We start from the raw sequence: 22,500 nt of genomic DNA, 5'->3' as shown, positions 1-22,500 counted from the left end.
ATTAATGATACCGTTGTCTCTTCCTGACCCCCCCCCCCCCCCCCTCCCTGCTCTTCCTGACCTCCCCCCCTCCACGGCCCCCCAGGCCAAAGGCATGAAGAGGCAGATCATGGATGAGTTCATCTCCAACAACAAGTTCCTGCAGGTCCCTCGGCTGATCAACCAGAGGCTGTTTGATGAGCTGTGTCCTGTCAAGCAGTTCCACCGGCGGAGGAAGTGAGAACTAACTAACACACCAAGCTCTGGGGTCAGGCAGGGCGGGGGGAGGGCGGGCCAGGGGGGTAGAAAGATGCCCGGTGTGACTCTATGCCCCGAGCACAGGAACAGTGGCTTCCTCTATCCTGTCATCTCCTTTTTGTCCGCTTTGATTTGAACATTTTTGGATAGATGACAGGGGCGGCTGTGGCACAGGAGGTAGAGCTGCCGTCCAATGATCGCAAGGTTGGCAGATCGGCGGTTCGAACCCCGACTAGCCACATGTCGACGTGTCCCTCCCAGTGAGCGGGCCGGCGCCTTGCATGGTAGCTTGCCACCATTGGTGTGTGAATGTGTGTGTGAATTGGTGAATGAGAGCAGTGTTTCCTCTATATGCATTGATTCGTGGCGAGCCGCCACAAATATATTTTCTCCGCCACTAATTGATTCAGTCCACTTTCATTCAGGCTGCGCAACGAGAAAGGCAGCACGGTATTTTGACCGGAGAACAGACAAAAAGCAGATTGAAGCTAGATTTAGGCCGCTTTCAGACCTACATTTCGTTCCGATTTAGGGTGTGGTAAGTTACAATATGTTACAATGTTATCTGCTTCCCCCTCCTCAGGTACTGTGTGCTGCTGATCACGGGGGAGGAGCCGGCGTTCGTCCAGGGGAACCAGGCCTTCCTGGCCTTCGCCTCGGCCAACTCTAAGGACGTGTTGAGGTTCACCTACGTCTACCAGAGGCAGCAGCAGCCGCTCTGTCAGGCCCTGCTCAGCACCCAGGACACAGCCTTCTCCCCTCAGGTCAGAACCTCCATGTTCCCCTCAGGTCAGAGGTCACATCCGTCCACTGAACCAGATACATCTCAGGGTTTGACAGTAACGCTGTTTTACTTGTCCAGAGCAAGTAAAACATTCGCCGGGTTTGTTTGCGCGAGCCCGACGACGCTGCTGGATCCTGGATATGTTTACCTGTGTGCAGGAAGAACAACAGACGTACTCGCCTGTTGATCACCCGTACGCTTTGATAATATCTTCACTCACGATCATCTAGTCTGGTCTGGCGCCTGCCTCGTCTGTTGTTCTTCCTGCACACAGGTAAACAGATCCAGGATCCAGCAGCGTCGTCGGGCTCGCGCAAACAAACCCGGCGAATGTTTTACTTGGTCCGGACAAGTAAAAAAGCGCTACTGTCAAACCCTGCATCTGGAGTTGGGGAGAGAAAAACATTTTTAAAACTTGGTTTGGTGTGTGTGTGTGTGTGTGTGTGTGTGTCTGTGTCTGTGTCTGTGTCTGTGTCTGTGTCTGTGGGTGTGTGTGTGTGTGTGCATGCGTCCATGCTGAAGTGTTTGTGTTTGTGTACATTAACGTGTCATGTGACCATGTGACCATGTCAGGTGGTCATCCTGGAGAGGCGGAGCCCGGCCGGCAAGGTGATGTACCGCTCTGTGATTGGCGGCTGGAACGGCAGCGAGGAAGATAAGCTCCGCCTCCATGAGCAGCTGGAGTCCCTCCAGAAAGACCCCACCTACCTGAGCTACGACGCCACGCTGCCTGAACTCAACAACGAGCTGGCTCCTGTGAGTACCTTCCACACACACACACACACACACACACACACACACACACACACACACTCTCCAGTGTTTCCCCTACCATTGCCTTGGGGGGGCGGGCCGCCCTCCCAACGGAACCCCCCGCCCCGCCAAGAAAGAGGAATTATTACGGACGTAGACACCAAACATCTGACAAGCAGGCTAAAATATCCGCGTTTTTTAAACGCACCCAACCCGAATCTGGCGAGTGGCAAGCCCATAGGCTCGTTGGTAACGTTAGTCCTCCGTAGTCTCGCATAGCCAGACCTATCTCTCCACACTTCGCGCTGTGCCAGCGCTGGAGAATAATACAAGACTTTGCGCAAGTGTGCGCGCGAAACGCGAGAGTTTTTGACGGCTGTGATGTCTGCAGATTGAAAGTAAGCAAGTTCAAACGTTAGCAAATATAATTGCTGAGTGTTCTGACAGAGCAAGTTGGTTAAAATTGGTCGTTATTATCGTGACTAGAAAGTGTCTGACTTTAGTTCCATAGTGTAAATAGTGTCAAAGAACTAGCAAGCTAGCTAGCTCAGAGGTGATTAGATGAGCTAGTCTGCTTGCACACTTGCCAGCTAAAGAGCTAACTGGATGCACTTTATTATTTTACTTAAAGTAGATATACTATCTTTCTTATTCTGCTAGAGTTGGGCTTCATGGTAATACCATAATGGCATATTTACAGTACATGGACAGTTGATTGAAGCATTGGAAATGTCTGTTTTTTATAGTTGGACATACAATGTTTTTTCAGGTGAGAGAGTAAAGTCAAAATGACATTATCTGACTGGATTGCCCACAGCAATCCAATATTCAATTATAATTATGTTATAAATTGATATGGATCAATTTATGCCTCTTATTAGATTATAAATACTCTGGCTGTTTTGTTTACCTTTTGGTTGACAGCAAAAGGGAGAGAGGAGGATAGGGAGGAAGAGAAGGAGAGAGAGCAAGAACCAGGTGAGAAAGTGGACAGGTAGTCAAGACCACATACCGTAAGTAAGTAGCCTTGAGAACCGATGGTTCTGGAGCCTAATGGCCCATAGGGAAGGAGCCTATCTCCTGTTTCCGTAGCGTGAGGCGGCTTAATGTACAAGTACGGTACACCCCTGGACATGACGCTGGTATGAGGCAGGGTCTTACCCCCTGGGGGGGGGGTCCATGCCACGGTCCATGCCACCCCCCCAAGGCAGCAAACCTAGGGGAAACACTGCATGTTCTACATCATTTGTTTCCCTCCCCACCTCCAGATGTATGTGATCCAGTGGATGAACGCAGCCTACGATTACCTACTTCAGATCTACGATGACCTCCTCTACTCAAACTGGTAAGACTTTGCCAATGTTGATAGTTCATCTCAACAGTCAGTTTGTATCTGTGATCCTTTAACTCGGTAAGACAGTGTTAGGATATTTCTCTGGTGTGCTGCCTTCTGTTTTCATCCGTCCCTTGTAAAGTCGTGATCTTAGAATGATAAGGTTCTATCTCCGTTTAGGGCAGTTCAGAGATATTGAGCGTCAAAGTTTTTACATTCCATTATGTTTTGTGAGATGGAACCTTTGTATTTTATTCATTACTAACTCAAAAATGTAAACATTTTAAAAATAACACCACACAGGCATTAATAAACACCTAATGGATCAGATTATGTAAAAAAACTCAATTTTGACAACAATTATTTGTCCTTGTAAATTAACCTTATAATTCTAACGTCACGAAGTGTCCATTCAGTCAGAGGATGTTGTGCTTTTCTCCTCCAGGCGTGAGATGATGCCCATCCTGTCCCTGATCTTCTCTGCTCTCTTCATCCTGTTTGGCACCGTCATCATCCAGGCCTTCAGGTGAGAACGGGAGTCCCTGTTTACACACTGATAGGGGCCGACACAAATCATAATGTATTGGCTCCGCTCTTTTCTTCCACTGTTACAGCAAGGAGCTGTAGTACGCATGTAACCAGGCCAGCACAGTATAGCCCGGTTGGACTCGGTCTAGCTCTATAGTGTGATTTAGGGTATATGGCGTATTATGTTAGTGTTGAAACATGTGAGATGTTAAATCTCTGGTCTAGCTGTCTAGCTGTCATGTGTATGTGTATGTACTGGTCATCCAGAAGCTTCTCTTCTCTCTGCTTCATCTCCAGTGACTCAGGTGACGAGACGCCCCAGAAGCCCAAGGACCCTCCGCCACCCAGGGCTGCAGGTGCAGACGCCTCCCCCAGCAGAGCCAACACCTCCAGGTAGGGTGTCACTGTCTGTCACACACTCAGAACACAATGATGCTCCATCTCCTTTCTCAGGCACCACCAAGGAGGTGTGTGGGTGGAAGTGTGTGTGTGTGATGTCTCTGCAACCTGTGGTATTCAGTAATTCAGTAATGTCAGTGTTAATGTGGTGTGTGAGAGTGAGAGTGAGAGTGAGAGTGAGAGTGAGTGTGAGAGTGAGAGTGAGAGTGAGTGTGAGTGTGAGAGTGAGTGTGAGAGTGAGTGTGAGTGTGAGAGTGAGTGTGAGAGTGAGAGTGAGTGTGAGAGTGAGAGTGAGAGTGAGAGTGAGTGTGAGAGTGAGAGTGAGAGTGAGTGTGAGAGTGAGTGTGAGTGTGAGAGTGAGAGTGAGTGTGAGAGTGAGAGTGAGTGTGAGAGTGAGTGTGAGAGTGAGTGTGAGAGTGAGTGTGAGAGTGAGTGTGAGAGTGAGTGTGAGAGTGAGTGTGAGTGTGAGAGTGAGTGTGAGTGTGAGAGTGAGAGTGAGTGTGAGAGTGAGAGTGAGTGTGAGAGTGAGTGTGAGAGTGAGAGTGAGAGTGAGTGTGAGAGTGAGAGTGAGAGTGAGTGTGAGAGTGAGAGCGAGAGTGAGAGAGAGAGTGAGTGTGAGAGTGAGTGTGAGAGTGAGTGTGAGAGTGAGAGTGAGTGTGAGAGTGAGAGTGAGAGTGAGTGTGAGAGTGAGTGTGAGAGTGAGAGTGAGTGTGAGAGTGAGAGTGAGTGTGAGAGTGAGAGTGAGTGTGAGAGTGAGTGTGAGAGTGAGTGTGAGAGTGAGTGTGAGAGTGAGTGTGAGAGTGAGTGTGAGTGTGAGAGTGAGTGTGAGTGTGAGAGTGAGTGTGAGTGTGAGAGTGAGAGTGAGAGTGAGTGTGAGAGTGAGTGTGAGAGTGAGAGTGAGTGTGAGAGTGAGAGTGAGAGTGAGTGTGAGAGCGAGAGTGAGAGAGAGAGTGAGTGTGAGAGTGAGTGTGAGAGTGAGTGTGAGAGTGAGAGTGAGTGTGAGAGTGAGAGTGAGAGTGAGAGTGAGTGTGAGAGTGAGTGTGAGAGTGAGTGTGAGAGTGAGTGTGAGAGTGAGTGTGAGAGTGAGTGTGAGAGTGAGAGTGAGAGTGAGTGTGAGAGCGAGAGCGAGAGCGAGAGTGAGTGTGAGAGTGAGAGTGAGAGTGAGAGTGAGAGTGAGTGTGAGAGTGAGAGTGAGAGTGAGTGTGAGAGCGAGAGTGAGAGTGAGAGTGAGAGTGAGAGTGAGAGTGAGAGTGAGAGTGAGTGTGAGAGTGAGAGTGAGTGTGAGAGTGAGAGCGAGAGTGAGAGCGAGAGTGAGTGTGAGAGTGAGAGTGAGAGTGAGAGCGAGAGTGAGTGTGAGAGTGAGAGTGAGAGTGAGAGCGAGAGTGAGTGTGAGAGTGAGAGTGAGAGCGAGAGTGAGGTGCATCAGACCCTCTTTAGCCTCTGTGACATGCTTATCCCCCCCCCCCAGTCGGCCTCCAAAGAAGGACTTTGTGGAGGTGACGGAGCTGACAGACATCACCTACATCAGTAACCTGGTGAAGCTGCGGCCGGGCCACATCAACGTGGTCCTGGTGCTCAGCGACGCCTCGAAGAACGCCCTGCTCAAGAAGTTTGCCAAAGAGGTCTACTCCTTCTCTGGGTACGGCTCTGCTCTCTATGATCTCCTCTGTCTCTACAGTATACCATGCTACATTGTGACATCATCATTGTATTCAAGATTCAAGATAGCTTTATTGTCTGTCACACTGTGACAGAAATTCTCCTTCGACAGGCAGAAGTGCAGCTCAAGAATACAGTTTCCACATTAAAAACACACATAGGTCACATACATTAATACACACAATAAAAACAGACAGACATAGCAGTGTTTATAAAATGTAGTGCCTATTTAAAAAGCCCAGTCATTTTAAAAATAATAATAAAAAACAGTGTTATGGTTTAAAAAGCTAAAATGTTGTGTTTCCGTGCTCTATGCTCTTATTCTAACGTGTCTAACTTCACCCACAGGACCCAAACGCTCCACTTCTCCTTCCTGAACGCAGACAAGCACCGCCATTGGCTGCCTTCCCTCCTGGGCTCCGCCCCCGACACGGCGCAGGCCTTCGGCCACTCAGAGGAAGAGGATGACGGAGAGGACCCCTCCTCCCCCCCCGGGGGGCGTGCCCGGGACTTCACCGGCCACGTGCTGGCCCTCAACGGTAACAAGAAGTACTTCTGCCTCTTCAAGCCCGTCTTCACCGGAGACGACTCCAACGGAGAGACTTCTTCCTCCTTCGACCAGGGAAGCTCCTCCAGGAGGAAATCACGGTCCAGGTCCAGGTCCCAGTCGCGCTCGCGCTCGCGGTCCAGGGAGGAGGGAGGAGGAGGGGCGGGGAGGAGAGGCTCGTCCAGGGCCACGAGTCTGGAGGTGCACCACAAGCTGGACCGCCTGGGCCTCTGGATGGAGAGGCTGATGGAGGGAACGCTACCCAGGCTCAGGGTCCCCGGCTGGCCCAGTCTGGACACTACCGCTACGACCACCTCCTCATCAGAGAGCTGAACCACGCTGACCTCTGACCTCTCTCAGTAAAGGCATAGCGGGGCTGGACTCCGGAGAGAGCTTCCTTATTCAGCCCTGCTCCCTGGGTCAGGAGTCTGGGGGGCGTCTCAATAGTCTAGATGGCTTCTCAGGGTTCGACAGTAACGCTGTTTTACTTGCCCGGAGCAAGTAAAACATTTGCGGGGTTTGTTTGCACGACGACGCTGCTGGATCCTGGATGTGTTTACCTGTGTGCAGAAAGAACAACAGACGGCGCAGGCGCCAGACTAGACTAGGTGATCGTGAGTGAAGATATTATCAAAGAGTACGGGTGATCGACAGGCGAGTACGCTTTGATAATATCTTCACTCCACGATCATCTAGTCTAGTCTGGCGCCTGCGCCGTCTGTTGTTCTTCCTGCACACAGGTAAAAAATATCCGGGATCCAGCAGCGTCGTCGTCGGGCTCGCGCAAACAAACCCGGCAAGTAAAAAAGCGTTACTGTCGAACCCTGACATGGATTTAAAAGAAAACAAAAACTGAAATAGGTGAAAGCTAGTAAGGAGACAAGGAGAGGAATCTGCTTTAGACAATTGAGACGCTCCCCACGGAACTCCAGGTTAGATTCCAATCTGATCCTTGTTCCTTCATGGCTCCTCAGTAGCAGTGCAGGTGTTGAGTTATCTGATTGGAATCGAGCCCAGGCAATGCCTTTATATGAGGATATGATATGTTATACGAGGGGGAAGGAGGCTCCTAATGATGATAAGATAAATTAGGTTTCTAACCTCATTAAGCCCTTTGAAATATTGATTTTTGTCTCATTTTATGGTGCCAATGATTGAGATTAAGAATGTTAATTTTAGAATATTATGCAGAAGCTTTGGTTACCCTATCGTAAGGGCCTTTGTTTTGCTCAAGAGGATATTTAAGGAAAAGTCAGGTTCAAATGCACTGGTCTTGCCATGGGCTTTCACAGAGAGCTGTTTACCAAGGGGCTTGAGAACTTGATCCATTGCACTGTATATCTGTCTGTATATGTGTGTGTTTTTCTGTGTTGTAAGTAAGCGCCAAGGACCGTATTCAATCAACCTCAGCTACCAGGTGTTTGTGATGAGTCCATAATATCACTTTTCTTGCAGTGCAAGAATGGGGGTTAGGATACAAATCGTGACGTTAGAATTATAAGGTTCTATCTCCATTTTTGGTCACAATTTAGTTTTTTACATAATCTGATCCATTAGGTGTTTATTAATGCCTGTGTGGTGTTATTTTAAAAATGTTGACATTTTTTAGTTAGTAATTAATAAAACACAAAGGTTCCATCTCACAAAACATAATGGAATGTAAAAACTTCTCTGAACTGCCCTAAACGGAGATAGAACCTTATAATTCTAAGCTCACGAAAAATACTGAACTATAAACTATCTAAATCCCTGGTTAGAGGTTGTATATCGGCCCCACAGTGCTATGCTGCTAAGCCTGGTTGCCTAGTGGGAGATATCACCTGTTAGTCTTTCTTTCTTTAATAGTTGCTGCATTGTCTTTTTATTTGTGTTAATCTAAATCAGGAAGAACTCCTTCATCTTATTCTGTTACTTACCTTCATTTTGAGAAAGGGCCCTGAAACTACTATGAATCTTAATAATAATAAACCACTACGAATCTTAACGCATGTAAGAAAACCTCACTTTTACACACTACTTTACACTCTACATTGTCCTCCTCATGACCTCATGCTTGCATAAGACGCCCCTTCCTGAGTTATTCCTTACAGAACGGTTTGCTGCTCACTAAATGATAGATCGATATAAACTAACTGCTTTACTTTTGCGTATGTGCCATTGGCATGTTAATCATGTCCAATATCGGTGCTGATAACTGATGTTCATCATTTTTTAATAATAAACTCAAACTGTTACAGTAACTTCTCAGAGCCAGAATAGTCTCAGAATGTTCTAGAATGCTCTAAAAACTGGCATCAGACATTACTGTTGATGAGATGTTGAACTGTAGGGAGAATCAGTAGTTGTCCATTTAAAAACGTTCATAGATTGTTTCATTTGTAAGATTATGTGAATAATATATGATTAGATGTTAGATGCTGTACAATATTTATTTGATGTTGCTCATGCTTAAACAATAATAAATATTTTCTAAATTGATCAAGACTGTTGACTGATATAATTATGGTTTGTTTGTTTGTACTTGATTCTTACCGGCTGTGGCACAGGAGGTTGAGCCGCCCGCCGTCTAATGATCGCAAGGTTGGCAGATCGGCGGTTCGAGCCCCGGCTGGCCACATGTCGAAGTGTCCTTGGGCAAGACACTGAACCCCAAATTGCTCCCAGTGAGCGGGCCGGTGCCTTGCATGGTAGCTTGCCTACCTCGCCATTGGTGTGTGAATGTGTGTGTGAATGGGTGAATGAGAGGCCGTTGTAAAGCGCTTTGGATACAGGCGCTATATAAGTGCAGTCCATTTACTGGGATTGGTGAGGGCGTTGAAGACTAAATACTATAGGCCTCGAAGCATACCAGGGATGAATAGTTTGTTGAGGTGTCGATACAATAAGGCCGTTGTGAGTCAGCACTGTACGGTGTGTTGAGACGACATATGGAAAAAGAAAACAACAATTCCATTTGACCTGTTTATTAAATACATAAACAATTGATCAATGCACTTAAATATGTAACTTACAATGAACATACTTTTAATGTTGATAATTTATAATAAAACTTATAATAAGCAGATAAGCATGTGTACAATTAGTTTTCACTCATGCTACCCATACTATGACATTCTGTTGACAACGTTACTCGTTTGCTCCATGCTACATCAGCCATGCGTTCACAACATCATAGTAGTTGACTTTACTCCTCTTGTTTTCCCTGCCTAATAATAATAATAACTTACATTTCTATAGCACCTTTCAAAAAACCCAAGGACGTTTTACAAGGGAATGATCGGACAGACAAAACAGAAAACAAACAAAGCAAAACTGAAACATTGACTAGGGGCCAAAGGCCTTGGTGAACAGATGAGTTTTGAGGGCTAGTTTGAAGGAGTCCAGGGTGGGGGCGTTGCGGATCACTATGGGGAGAGAGTTCCAGAGAGTAGGTGCAGCCACGCTGAAGGCTCTGTCAAAAAAGCCTAAAAAGCATCAATACTTTAAGTGTATCAGCAGTCTTGCCAGACATTTAGGGTCATACGTAAACCAGACAGCAGGTCTATCAGTGGATATTAAACACTTTCTTCATCTTCAGCTCCTCTGGGCCGAAGGAGAGAGGCAGCAGGTCACTCACAGTCATCTGTACATACGACCCGTCAGGCTTGGACAGATACACCTCCCAGTCCGCCCCAAACTGTTGAGGGAGAGTAGAGAGAAGTACATTAAAACGCCTGTCTATCACAGAATATACAGCAGCAATGCAGTCCATTAAACCTCATGAAGTAATGAGTTGTTTCAGCAACATGTTGCCTACGGGCCTACATTGTGTCGTGACTTTAACGCTAGCAAGTAGAGTAGACCCCATAAGACCTTTGGGATAATTTCACAGAATGATGGTATACTGTAGTTGTATTACCTAGATGACCGTTTAATCGTTATTTATATTATAGATATATAGATGTATTATGGTGGTAGTGGTGGTCTAGTGGATAGTGAGTTGGACTTGTGATCGGAAGGTTGTGAGTTCAAATCCCACCTGAAACCACACCACTACTAGTGTGCCCTTGAGTAAGGCACTTAGCCCTCAGTTACCTCAGGGGGAATGTCCCTGTAATTCGTAATTGTAAGTCGCTTTGGATTAAAAGCGTCTGCTAAATGGCAAAATTATTATTATTAATTATTATAGATATATTATAGATATATAGATGTATTACCTCTCTCATGAACTGTCTGCAGCCACCACACGGGGAGATGAACTGGTCAGTTAAGTCACTGCAAACAAATAGATAACATGAGATAATACTTCATTACAGTAAGGCTTCAGCCAGTTCATACTCACTCTCTATGAAGCAGACAATTGGATCAGATAACAACATTGGATCAGATAACAACATGTTATAAAATGTCCTTGGCACCAGAGGTCAGCATTGGAGAGGCTCAGTCATAAGGAGATGGGTTCACACTTGAATAAGTCACTTTATGACAGATACTGTTCAAAAATAAACTGTAATAACAGTTAACAACATCTTTATAATGAAAGACCTTCACACAAACAAATGACATCCATAGAAAATCAATGAGCTTATCAGGGATAGGCATTACAGCCAGAGCTGGGTTTGAGAATATCTGAACATAAACATAAAACCAGTGCAGAACAGTACCTGGAGATTGCGATGGATTTAAAGCTCCTGTAGCCTTCCGAGACGGCTTTGGAGATGACGTTCCTCTCGGCACACACCCCCAGGTTGTACACCGCATTCTCCACATTGCACCCTGGGGAGGGAGAGAGAGCAAGCAGAGATGGAGATAAGTCTACGTCCTCCCCTCTAAGATGTTATTAAAGCTCCATGTAGGCAAGGCAAGGGCCTCATACATCCAACTAAAGAACATCTGGAGCTCCAAGGTAATCAGTCAGCGGACAAAGGATCAGACTCTTCAAATCCAACATCAAGCCAGTACTCCTATACGGATCAGAGAGGTGGAGGACAACCAAGATCACAATGACTAGAGTGCTATGATAGAGTCATCCATCAACAGATGCCTGAGGCGGATCCTGAACATCCACTGGCCAGATACCATCAGTAACAACGATCTCTGGCAGAGAACGGGCGAACAACCAGTGGAAGAACAAATCAAGAGGAGAAGGTGGGGATGGATCGGCCACACACTACGCAAACCAAACACCAGCACCACCAGACAGCCCTGAGATGGAACCCCCAAACCAAACACCAGCACCACCAGACAGACAGGCCCTGAGATGGAACCCCCAAGGCAAAAGGAAGAGAGGCCGTCCCAAGAACACCTGGCGCAGGGACTTGGAGACAGACATCACACAGAGTGGACTGACATGAGCTGACATGAGCAAACAGCTGGAAAACAAAGCACAGGACAGAGGACCCTGGCGAACTGTTGTCGACGGCCTATGCTCCTCCAAAAGGAGCGATAGGCGTAAGTAAGTAATGTAGGCAAGGCAGGCACACCACAGCCTCTACCAGGAGATCTGAGCCTTTTATGGAACAGAGGTGAGGAAGAGTTGAGACTTAAGTCCTATGTTCTCACATTCCCTCAATGCTTAAAAGGGCAGCTTGCCCTGATCATTTTCCCTGAAATGTGGAATCAAGGCCGTTAGAAACAGGAAGCGTCCTTTTTACGTAAGAATCAAAGTCGTCCTTTTACATAACAGAATCAGTCATGTCAGGTCTCCTGTTGGGCACCGTGGGAGTGTGATGTAGCGTACTGTGTCGACACTGAATGACACACAAAATGTCACTGCAGTTCAAGGCTGGATCAAGGGCTCAATTTGCCAATATCAACACTAAACAGACATCCTTTTACATTATTGTGCTAATGTATAATTGAAAGCATAGCGATTAAAAAATGGTTACGGCACTGATTTATATTTTCTGTTTTTTATCTGCTTTTCTTTTTTCGAGATAGATTTGGTGGAGCCTGTCTGCTGTGCTGTTAGGTAATCATTAACATGGCTACGCAAAACAAAGTTGACAGCTATGATCACAAATATTCCCAATGTGCCTTCTAACCTTATATCTGAGAGAACGTTGTTTTGGAATATAATTGATTCTTGGTAGATTGGGTTGTAATTATAAAAAGCACAGAGAGCTTGAATCAAATGGCTTCATGAGAGGCCTTTTATTAATAAAGTTACATGAGATCAGTCTGGGGGTTTGCAACGTCCAGAGAACACAGCCTCTCTCACCCTCTCAGAGGAACACACAAGTATACAATGCTGCCTCCCTTATGAGGTCTAATCTTGGCAAGCAGTTGTTTAGCAACTCCGCAACAGGTTTCAACAGCCAGGGATGATAATTGTGACACACAGTCCAGTAAGGGAAGGGGGGGATGTGCTCCATGATTGCTCAATTTCCCAGAATGTAGAGAATTTTAGAGGGATACAGATTGTACACTTATGGTAGTTATTCAAAACATGTCTACACTCAGATCTTTAATTGACCCCACAGAAAACATATTTTCTCCAACAACATCTTGAGCTAAACATTCTAATGATAGAGCTGCTTCTAATGCTTTCACTGTGTGCTATAGAGATCTTATATACAGTATATATATATATATATATATATATATATATATATATATATATATATATATATATATATATAGAGAGAGAGAGAGAGAGAGAGAGAGAGAGATCTTTAGCAGTTTGGCAGCAATACTGACTCCAGAGAACACGTGTTAATCATCTTCCAGTTTCACAGAACATTGATAGTGACATCAATGCTCTAGTTATGTGGCTTTGGTTAAATGAGTAAAAAAAAAAAAGGTAAATAATTACTTGCTCCTTCACATACCTTTGCTTCTACTTGAACTTGCTTCTACTGCCTAGAGCAAAAATACAAATTTCCAACAATTGACTGACAAGTTGATTGCATGGCAATAAATCAGTACAGTCCAGTCCTTCCCTGATATGGGGCCACTGGCAGCCAGTCTCCAACCTCCTTAGCATACTGGTTAGAGAAGCGTTCTATTAAACATCTACATACACACACTTTGGCTAGAATTCCCTAGAACAGAAAATAAGAATAAATACAGTATATTGTGACATTAGAATTATAATATATAAAATCAAATATATAATTTTTGTCAAAATTGAGTTTTTATACATAATCTGATCCATTAGGTATTTATTAATGCCTGTGTGGTGTTGTTTTTTTAAATGTTGACATTTTTGAGTTAGTAATTCATCAAATACAAAGGTTCCATCTCACAGAACATAATGGAATGTAAAAACTTTGACGCTCAATATCTCTGAACTGCCCTAAACGGAGATAGAACCTTAGAATTCTAAGCTCACGAAATACCTCTGTGGTACAGGTTAATCAATTCACCATTGAATCTATACACTTAAGACCCTCACCTGTGAACACCTTTCCGTCGTGGGCTTGGAGGGCAGCGCCCACCCTGAACTTGCTGTAGGGGCAGTAGGCGAACTCCTTGGCCTCCAGGGACTGGTGGATGAGGCCCTTAATCCCTTCATCCTCATGGGGCCCCCCGGCTGGGTGGTGGAGCGAATTCACCTCCTTCCCGTTAACCATCTCCAGTCTCAGTTTCAGGTCTCCCATGTTAGCTGTCAGTGTGTGAGAGTGGGTGTATGTATGTGTGTGTGATCTTGTTGTAGTTCCTCTAACTTCTGATCAAAACATATGTCTGTGTTGCAATACAAACCAGAGGGGTAGGTGAGTTTCTGTAGCCAATCCGTGGTGCTGGGACCTCCTACCCTCCCACCATCCTCCCCTCAGATGTGTGGTGGTATTGGTTAGGTGGGGTGGGAGTGGGATGGTCGTGAAGGGGGGTTGGGGAGGTTAGGGGGGTGGAAGTGGACACATCTACACAGTTACATAACTATGACTTGTATGAGATAGGGTTTGTTGTGTTATCTTAATCATTTTCATCAGTACATAGCCAGCCAGTGTATATAAAGTTAATTGGGAAAATATGTATCTTTATTATTTCACTGCCTTGTGGGTCAGCGTAAAAAAGCACTTAGAGAAACAAAAAGCACCAGAGAAATTGTGGAATGCCAGAATGTTTTATGAGAGAGACGTGAGTGTGTCGGTGTCTCACAGATGAGTCAACAACAAAAGAAATGGTTTCCATTTCCAAGAATGTTCTAGGACATAATTATCACTCATAATGTGTCACAGTGATACTCCACTGTGGTTGCTCAAGATGTCACGTCTTGTACACATAAGAGGAGCGTTTTTTCAATGTTACAGTATTCAATGGTACAATAACTGATCGTGACGTTAGAATTATAAGGTTCTATCTCAATTTTTGGTCAAAATTAAGTTTTTTACATAATCTGATCCATTAGGTGTTTATTAACGCCTGTGTGGTGTTATTTTTAAAATGTTGAAATTTTTGAGTCAGTAATTAATAAAATACAAAGGTTCCATCTCACAAAACATAATGGAATGTAAAAACTTTGACACTCAATATCTCTGAACTGCCCTAAACGGAGATAGAACCTTATCATTCTAAGCTCACGATGTGACAGTATTCAATGGCACAATAACTGATTAATACAATCCAACCCTCTGGTATTTCCTGATGTTTCTCAACGAGTGCAAAAGTTCACTTGTCTATGTACAAACACAACGTCCTCCCTTTAGATTGGAGGTATCTGTAAATAATATGCTTCATTAGTTTCCTGACCCCTGGGTTGATCACCTCTCTAAAGGCTGATAACACTATCGGGTGGTTCGCAAGGCAAGGTTGTATCTAAGCAATATCGCACGAGAGGGAGTGGGTTATACTGAACATCAGCACTATACAACAGTTAGTTCCGACCAAGTCATTTGATTGGATTTGATTGGACAAGAGGCATTCCACGAGTGCCGATATACAGTATAACAGCACTGGGACTTTTAACTATATGTATCACTCCGCCGCACAGATGTTCTACTAAACGACCGTTAATTAGACTACATGTTTGTGTTCAGGTTACTAGGCAACAGTCCAGTTGAAGTTCAGTTGCGGAACTATTTTTTGTTTATTTTTATGATTAAATAAACAAATGAATCATAATCTGTTGTCGCTTATTACTGTTAACTAATAAATGGCGCTGTAGAACTGTTGTATAAAAGCAATATCACACTCGAGGTCGTGAATATCAGTATAACAGCACTCCCTCTCGTGTGATATTGCTTGAGTATATTCACACCTATTGTTGATTTAGTTGATTTTATATCCTGCTTTATTTGATTATTTTATTTAGTATTCTGCTGCAATGCCAATGTCGAAGAACCTGAACCCAAGAAGTTTACTCTGTGTACCCGTACATTGATGTCATAAAAGCAATTCTGATTCTGATTCTGATTGTTATAGTATAATTCCTGAAACAGCATCCAGTTTCCATACCATTTATCCATTCTTTGTCTATACAAGTGATGTGATTGCCATGCCTCTTATTATACAATGGAGACCTGTGCTATGATAGCAGAGCTAGCTGCTAGTTTAGTTAGCTTAGCTTTATTGAAAAAGTCCCCCTATATAGGGGAATTCTGTAAACTAAATAATTAAAATTTCTGCATGATCCATTTGATCCAGACGAGGTAGTTTCTGACTTTGGTGTACACGCCCGGGTAGTAGGGGTTGGCACAGCTGATGCCCCAGGACACAATGCCCTCAAAGGTCCCGTTACAGACGAGAGGTCCCCCCGAGTCACCCTGGGACACAAACAGAGAGCCCAGATCAAGAGTCACTTCCTATGAGCATTCAAACATACAAATGTATTTTTAGCCATTGATTATCAGATGGCCAGGTGCACTTTTCTGTCATTTTGTTTGACTGTGTACAACGAGAGGCTGGTGGAGGCAGGGCGGGCTTAAAGTTCAGAATAGATTTCAAGATCCTTCTGCTTGTTTATAAAGCTCTCACTGGCACAGCACCAGAATACCTGAAAGACCTTTTGCTGAGCATATCAGCCCAATAGAGCTCTCAGGTCTTCTGCTAGCATTATCAGCCCAATAGAGCTCTCAGGTCTTCTGCTAGCATATCAGCCCAATAGAGCTCTCAGGTCTTCTGCTAGCATATCAGCCCAATAGAGCTCTCAGGTCTTCTGCTAGCATATCGGCCCAATAGAGCTCTCAGGTCTTCTGACGCTGGTTTTCTCTGTGTACCACATGTACAAAAGAAGAGATTTGGTGAGGCTGCATTCTCATTTTATGCACCCAGATTGTGGCTCACTGTCAGTTTACATTAGGGATGCAACCTCAGCACATTATGTTCAAGTCAAGACTAAAAACCCATCTTTTTAATATTGCCTTTAAATGACTAAATAATGAAATTATGATTATATAATGATTGGAGCACTTTGAGCTGGAACGGTTACAGGAAAAGCGCTATACAAATAAAAAGTTATTATTATTATTATTATTATTATTATTATTATTATTATTATTATTATTTGAATGCATGGAACGAAATGAGGATTCCTGATTCCACGCCTTGCATGCATCACAATGAGCCCGTCCTCTCTCTCTCTCTGCCTCCATCAGCCTCCCCCTCCTCATCACTGATCCACTAAACTCTCCTGGATGACAAACTTCGAGGATTACAAACTCCGATCTCTCACCTGACAGGAGTCCTTCCCTCCTAAACGTGTTCCGGCACAGATCATGTTTTTCGTGGTCCTAAACCAGTAGTAGTATTGACACTGAGTGATGATATTCACGTCCACGGACCTCAGCACCGGGGACAGGTGGGAGCTGTAGATGCGGGTGACCCCCCAGCCGCTCACCGTGCACGCGGTTCCGTGCCGCAACGGGGGCGTGTTGATCCCCGGGAGGTTGACGGGCTGGACATATTCATTGAGGGTGGCAGGCCGGCTGAGCTGAGGGAGGGAGATCAAATAAATAACTTTTCATTGAGAAATAGAACAAAAAGAACACGTTTGTCACAAAGTGCTTAACAACAGCCTATGATTGTGTCATTTTGTCAGTTTTATTTAAGCAATATCACACGAGAGGGAGTGCTGTTATACTGAATATCAGCACGGCTGTGATTGGGTCGTAGGTACGAGGCTGCAGGCCAAGTAGAAGACAATCACAGCCATGCTGATATTCAGTATAACAGCACGACCTCGAGTGTGATATTGCTTTCATACAACAGTTCTACAGCGCCATTTATTAGTTAACAGTAATAAGCGACAACAGATTATGATTTGTTTGTTTATTTCATCATAAAAATAAACAAGAAATAGTTTCCGCAACTGAACTTCAACTGGACTGTTGCCTAGTAACGTGAACACAAACATGTAGTCTAATTAACGGTCATTTAGTAGAACACCTGTGCGGTGGAGGGATACATATAGTTAAAAGTCCCAGTGCTGTTATACTGTATATCAGCACTCATGGAATGCCTCTTGTCCAAAGTCAAATCCAATCAAATGACTTGGTCGGAACTAACTGTTGTATAACAAAAGACAACACAGGGGAACCAGATCAAAATAGTCCCGGTTCATTCATCATTCATCATATCTCAGCACAGTCAGCGACAGAGGAGTCATAGCTGACATAGAAGCTGTCAGACCTGGCAATGAGAAGACTCAAGAGCTAAAGGCTTCTTGCCAACATGTAGCCTAGCTAGCCTACCCTTGATAGCATTTAACATGGCCGTACTTTGATCAGCATGATGTCGCTGTCGAAGGTCCTGGAGCTGTAGGTGTAGTAGACCATGGCCCTGGAGACGTTGAACACCTGCTCATGGCCGTCCTTCTCCTTGAGTCTGTGTTCGCTCAGGACCACCTTCATCCTCCAGGTCCTGTGGGCCGCGGAGAAGGAGGTCAGAGGTCAGAAGGAGGTCAGAAGGAGGTCAGAGGTCAGCAGGAGGTCAGCAGGTACACAGTTTGGTAACCCGTAGCCTACCTACCGTTCACTTCAGTCACCTGGAGTCTAGAGTGGGTCTATGGCAAGAGGTTAAACACCGGTGCAACTCTTTTAGGGGTGAAAAGAGAACCACAGTAGTGACTGTAAACTAAAAAAGCGGCTTAAGGAACTAGAGCCGCCGTCTAATGATCACCAGGTCGGCAGATCGGCGGTTCGAACCCCGGCTGGCCACATGTCGAAGTGTCCTTTGGCAAGACAATGAACCCCAAATTGCTCCCAGTGAGCGGGCCAGCGCTGTTGTAAAGGCTAAATGTAAATGCTGTACCATTCACAAAAACATGTGTTGAGCTTCTACATGATCTGAGGTGTCCCACTCCACATTAGCAGGGAAGCAGAATTGTCTTGAAATGTTGTTCTCATAACGTACTTTAGGTCAATAATTTTAACATGCATGTTCTCGATGGTGATCTTTAGTCACTAATGCGTCTGCCATGATATCTCCTTTCTTATCTGTACACACGCGTCATCCCTTCCTCCAATTCTTAAGGCAATCACTTTAATCTACTCGTGACAAGGAGAAGAGAAAACAACGGTTCTACCAATCCAACCATCCTTTCATAATCTCTTTAAGGAAGCATGCAGTGATTTCCAAATATTTGAACTGGGCCCAGTTGTGGCGTCAAGGACACGAGGCTTTGAGGTTTAATAATAGCTGCAGTACTCACGGGTTCCAGCAGTGGGCAGCAGACACCACCCACTGTGGGCTTATGAGGGTGCCACCGCAGACATGGTGATTGCTGTTCTGATACTGAAGGGAGGCCTGGTACCTGATGGAGTGCGGCTCCACCTCTTCACCCCCGATGATCCTCGACCCACATGTACCTGAGACAACAGGAGGAGAGTGGGGAGAGAGAGAGAGAGAGAGGGGGGGGGGGGAGTAAGTGAGAGAGAGGGAGAGGGAGAGGGAGAGGGAGCGAGAGAGAGGGAGAGGGAGCGAGAGAGAGAGAGAGAGAGAGAGAGAGAGAGAGAGAGAGAGAGAGAGAGAGAGAGAGAGAGAGAGGAGGGAGATGAAGGAATAGTCAGTGAAGAGTAGAGAGACAGCTAGATCAAAAATCTGCCAAATCATTTATTATTAATTATTTTTTTAAGTTATTTTTTCTGAGTGGGGCAGTCCCACTCATATTTTCTTTTTTATTGTGACAGAAGAGATTTGACAGGAAGGATGGATGAGAGAGAGAGAGAGAGAGAGAAGGGATGACATGCAGGATATGTCCGCGGCCGGAATCGAACCGGGAACCCTGCGATTACATGGTCAGCGCTTAGTCCACTACGCCACCTAAGCGCCCCCAAATCATTTCTATTTCAGTGTCATGCAGAGCGGAAGAGAAAGGGAGAGAGAAGTGGAAATTATAAATGTCATTTTTTATACACAATACTCACATTCAACATGACTTACACAACAGGACTGAAGAAATATATGATACAGTACAAAAACAGATAACTTGACAAACGCACAGACAGACAGACAGACACACACACACACACACACACACACACACACACACACACACACACACACACACTTGTGTTTACCTCTGATGCTGAGGAGGAGCAGTAAGACCAGGGGTAGGTAACATGATTCTGTCATGGTTGTCTGCTCTGCTCCAAAGCAGACAGAAAGGTAGTTTACTCACAGCCATCATCGTACGTTCACAAACAAGCACATGACATCCAACACGCCCAGCCAAGACAATAAAATGTGTCTTATTTGATCGCATTCATGACCAATATGACAGTGAAGCATTTCTTCTTATTTTGGCTTCTCTACTTTCCAAAAGTTTGAATTGGAAATCAAACCATTATTGTGGGATTGAAGTAGAGATTATTATAAAAAAAAATATTGGATGGGATTTGTGTACATATTGGTTTCACCATTCAGACTACAACACGTTTTATGCATAGTCCCCCTATTTCAGGGTACCCAAAAGTGATGGGACACCTGACAGGTGTGCCTCGTTTCGTTAGGTGTGTCAGGTGTGTTCATTAGGTGTGTCAGGTGTGTTCATTAGGTGTGTCAGGTGTGTTCATTAGGTGTGTCAGGTGTGTTCCGTCAGGTGTGTTCCGTCAGATCATTTCTGCAGTCGTAAGAGAGCTCTCAATGTCTGGTATTGACTCTAGGCTTTGTGTTTGCCTTCGGAGTCTACTGTTGGTGTCTGTCACCATGAGGACCGAAGAGATGTCGATGAAAGTCAAAGGAAGCCATTATTAGGTTGAAATATCAGAACAAATCAAGTGGTGGTGGTCTAGTGGATAGTGTGTTGGACTTCTGATCGGAAGGTTGTGAGTTCAAATCCCGCCTGAAACCACACCACTACTAGTGTGCCCTTGAGTAAGGCACTTAGCCCTCAGTTACTCCAGGGGGAATGTCCCTGTAATTCGTAATTGTATGTTGCTTTGGATAAAAGCGTCTGCTAAATGGCAAAATTATTATTAAATTAATCAGAAAAATAGTCAAAACCTTCAACCTACCAAAATCAACAGTTCACGAAACATCATTAAAAGGAAAGAAAGCACTGGTGAGCTCAGAAACCGCCAACGGCCTGGTAGGCTAAAGAAGCCTTCTACAGTGGATAACCAGGATTTAAAAACACCCCGAAAACAACCAGGAACACTTTCCAGGAGGTAGGCGTGACTGTGTCAGAGACGACCATCCGCAGAAGACTTCACCAGGAGAACTAAGCTACACTGCAAGATGCAAAAAGAGCCTGCAAGAGATGAGCCTTTACCAGAGTGATGGCGAAGAGTAAAAGTGTGAAGAAAAACAACAGGAACTGCCCAATATCCACAGCAGACCACCTCATCTATGAACTATGGTGGAGGGGGTGTTGTGGCTTGGGCATGTAAAACCAGGGATAGGTACCGTAACATGATTCTGTCATGATTGTCTGGTCTGCTCCAAAGCAGACAGAAAGGTAGTTTACTCACAACCATCATCGAAGCAAGAAGCAAGACTGACTATGACTCAAATAAGAGTAAAGTGTGAAGAAAAAAAACAGGAACTGCCCAATATCCACAGCAGACCAGCTCATCTATGAAATATAGTGGAGGGGGTGTTGTGGCTTGGGCATGTAAGGCCTCCACTGGAACTGGCTGACTTTGTCTTCATTGATGGAACTGCTGACGGAGGCAGCAGGAGGAATTCCAAACTCATTGGACGGCGCTTCATCAAAGCAGGGCAATGACCCAAAACACACTATTGCATCAGGGAGTTTTTCAAGGCCAAGTGAAAGTTGTTGACTGGCAAAGTCAATCTCCAGATTTAAATCCTATTGGAGACTGAAGGCGAAAATGTCCTCAAAACAAACAACAACTGCAGATGGTTGCAGTACAGGCCTAGCAGAGCATCACCAGAGAAGATACCCAGTGTCTGGTGGGGTCAATGTGTCACAGACTTCAGGCAGTTATCGCATGCAAAGGATTATCCACCACATACTAAACACGAGCGCTTAATTTGGACATTTGATCAATCTCTCCCATCATTTTTTGGGTACCTTGAAATACACTGAAATTACTGATAGCTTGCATATAGCATATGCCCCTTTTTGTACAGTTATGCATAATTTATTCTAATGAATTTAACAATTATTCTTAACGTTCCATTACAACCACATGAATAACACATGAAATATTTGTGGAATTGTGAAGGCTATCCACAATTTATTTTCAATAGAATATAGTTCACGTCTGATGAAAATATGAACAATGCTGCAGAGGTATTTGGATATACCTGTGCACCTAAAACCTTTTCTAAAATGTAATAACCGAAGACGCAAAAAGTGCACCATTAGTATATCTTATCAACCCAGTCCTACGCATTGTTATAAGACTCACCCAGATAACAGTCCGCCAAACACTCTCTCACCTCTCACACACACTCCTCACACAAACCTCACAAAACGCAGATCTCCCCGCCTTTTATATACCGTAACCAAAGCTGCTCTCACGCTATTGCTAGCGTTATTGTCCACCATAAACCATATCAGTGAATTTGATGAAGTGAGGGACACAAAAGAAGACACTGACCTAGTACATGACAAAAGGCAGCCATATTCCCTTCATTATTACACCACGTTCTTTTCTTTGGCATCGAATTGGCACGCCTTTGATTTCTGTCCAGGCCTTCATAGTCTTTCTTATTTATGGGAAGGAAAGTGAATCTTTGGGGAGGTGAAATTTAAGACGTCACCGAGGGATAGAATGGTCTCCTGACATGGTGTTTGTGGCCCTATGATAGCTGATGGGTTGTTATGAGAAGGAGTGTCGTGGACTGCGGGGGTTATATTTATTGATGTTTTCTATATCAGTTTCAAATTCCCATTGTGATCCAAAATAGACGTTGAATTGGTAAAGATCT

General features: G+C 44.7%; 3 protein-coding genes and 1 long non-coding RNA gene across 5 annotated transcripts in view; 2 read left to right on the top strand and 2 right to left on the bottom strand.

The window, feature by feature from the left end:
- dnajc16l (DnaJ (Hsp40) homolog, subfamily C, member 16 like) overlaps positions 1-6,715 on the top strand; it is a 13,003-nt gene extending 6,288 nt beyond the window's left edge. The window contains exons 8-15 of the mRNA XM_080545463.1: positions 86-216; positions 821-1,001; positions 1,595-1,777; positions 3,043-3,119; positions 3,553-3,633; positions 3,933-4,028; positions 5,503-5,673; positions 6,042-6,715. Coding sequence (XP_080401589.1) covers positions 86-216; positions 821-1,001; positions 1,595-1,777; positions 3,043-3,119; positions 3,553-3,633; positions 3,933-4,028; positions 5,503-5,673; positions 6,042-6,573 — 1,452 coding nt within the window. The 3' untranslated portion in view covers positions 6,574-6,715. The remainder of the gene's footprint in view (positions 1-85; positions 217-820; positions 1,002-1,594; positions 1,778-3,042; positions 3,120-3,552; positions 3,634-3,932; positions 4,029-5,502; positions 5,674-6,041) is intronic.
- LOC308170779 overlaps positions 1-9,687 on the top strand; it is a 370,737-nt gene extending 361,050 nt beyond the window's left edge. The window contains exon 2 of the long non-coding RNA XR_013937800.1: positions 9,617-9,687. This is a non-coding gene — a long non-coding RNA (uncharacterized lncRNA). The remainder of the gene's footprint in view (positions 1-9,616) is intronic.
- Positions 9,185-13,888, bottom strand: cdab (cytidine deaminase b). Of its 2 annotated transcripts, XM_080545616.1 has the most exons (5): positions 13,616-13,888; positions 13,050-13,080; positions 10,884-10,995; positions 10,437-10,494; positions 9,185-9,916 (listed from the first exon to the last, which is right to left on the bottom strand). In XM_080545616.1, exons 1-5 carry the CDS (start codon positions 13,739-13,741, stop codon positions 9,785-9,787), a joined length of 459 nt encoding a protein of 152 aa, XP_080401742.1. In that variant the 5' UTR covers positions 13,742-13,888; the 3' UTR covers positions 9,185-9,784. The 2 variants fall into 2 exon arrangements, with proteins under 2 accessions (XP_080401742.1, XP_080401741.1); XM_080545615.1 differs by lacking the exon at positions 13,050-13,080.
- Positions 13,889-15,776: 1,888 nt separating this feature from the next.
- Positions 15,777-19,734, bottom strand: LOC308170913 (trypsin-3; the record flags this gene model as incomplete). Its single annotated transcript, XM_080545767.1, has 5 exons — positions 15,777-15,926; positions 16,835-17,092; positions 17,880-18,021; positions 18,812-18,968; positions 19,680-19,734. The coding sequence occupies 5 exons, from the start codon at positions 19,732-19,734 to the stop codon at positions 15,777-15,779; spliced, it is 762 nt and encodes a 253-aa protein (XP_080401893.1).
- Between the last annotated feature and the right edge of the window lie 2,766 nt (positions 19,735-22,500).

Source organism: Nansenia antarctica (assembly GCF_963989245.1).
Source record: "Nansenia antarctica genome assembly, chromosome: 15".
Classification (NCBI taxonomy): domain Eukaryota; kingdom Metazoa; phylum Chordata; class Actinopteri; order Argentiniformes; family Microstomatidae; genus Nansenia; species Nansenia antarctica.
The sequence above is the reverse complement of the archived record's forward strand: the minus strand, read 5'-3'. Positions and strand labels throughout refer to the sequence as shown.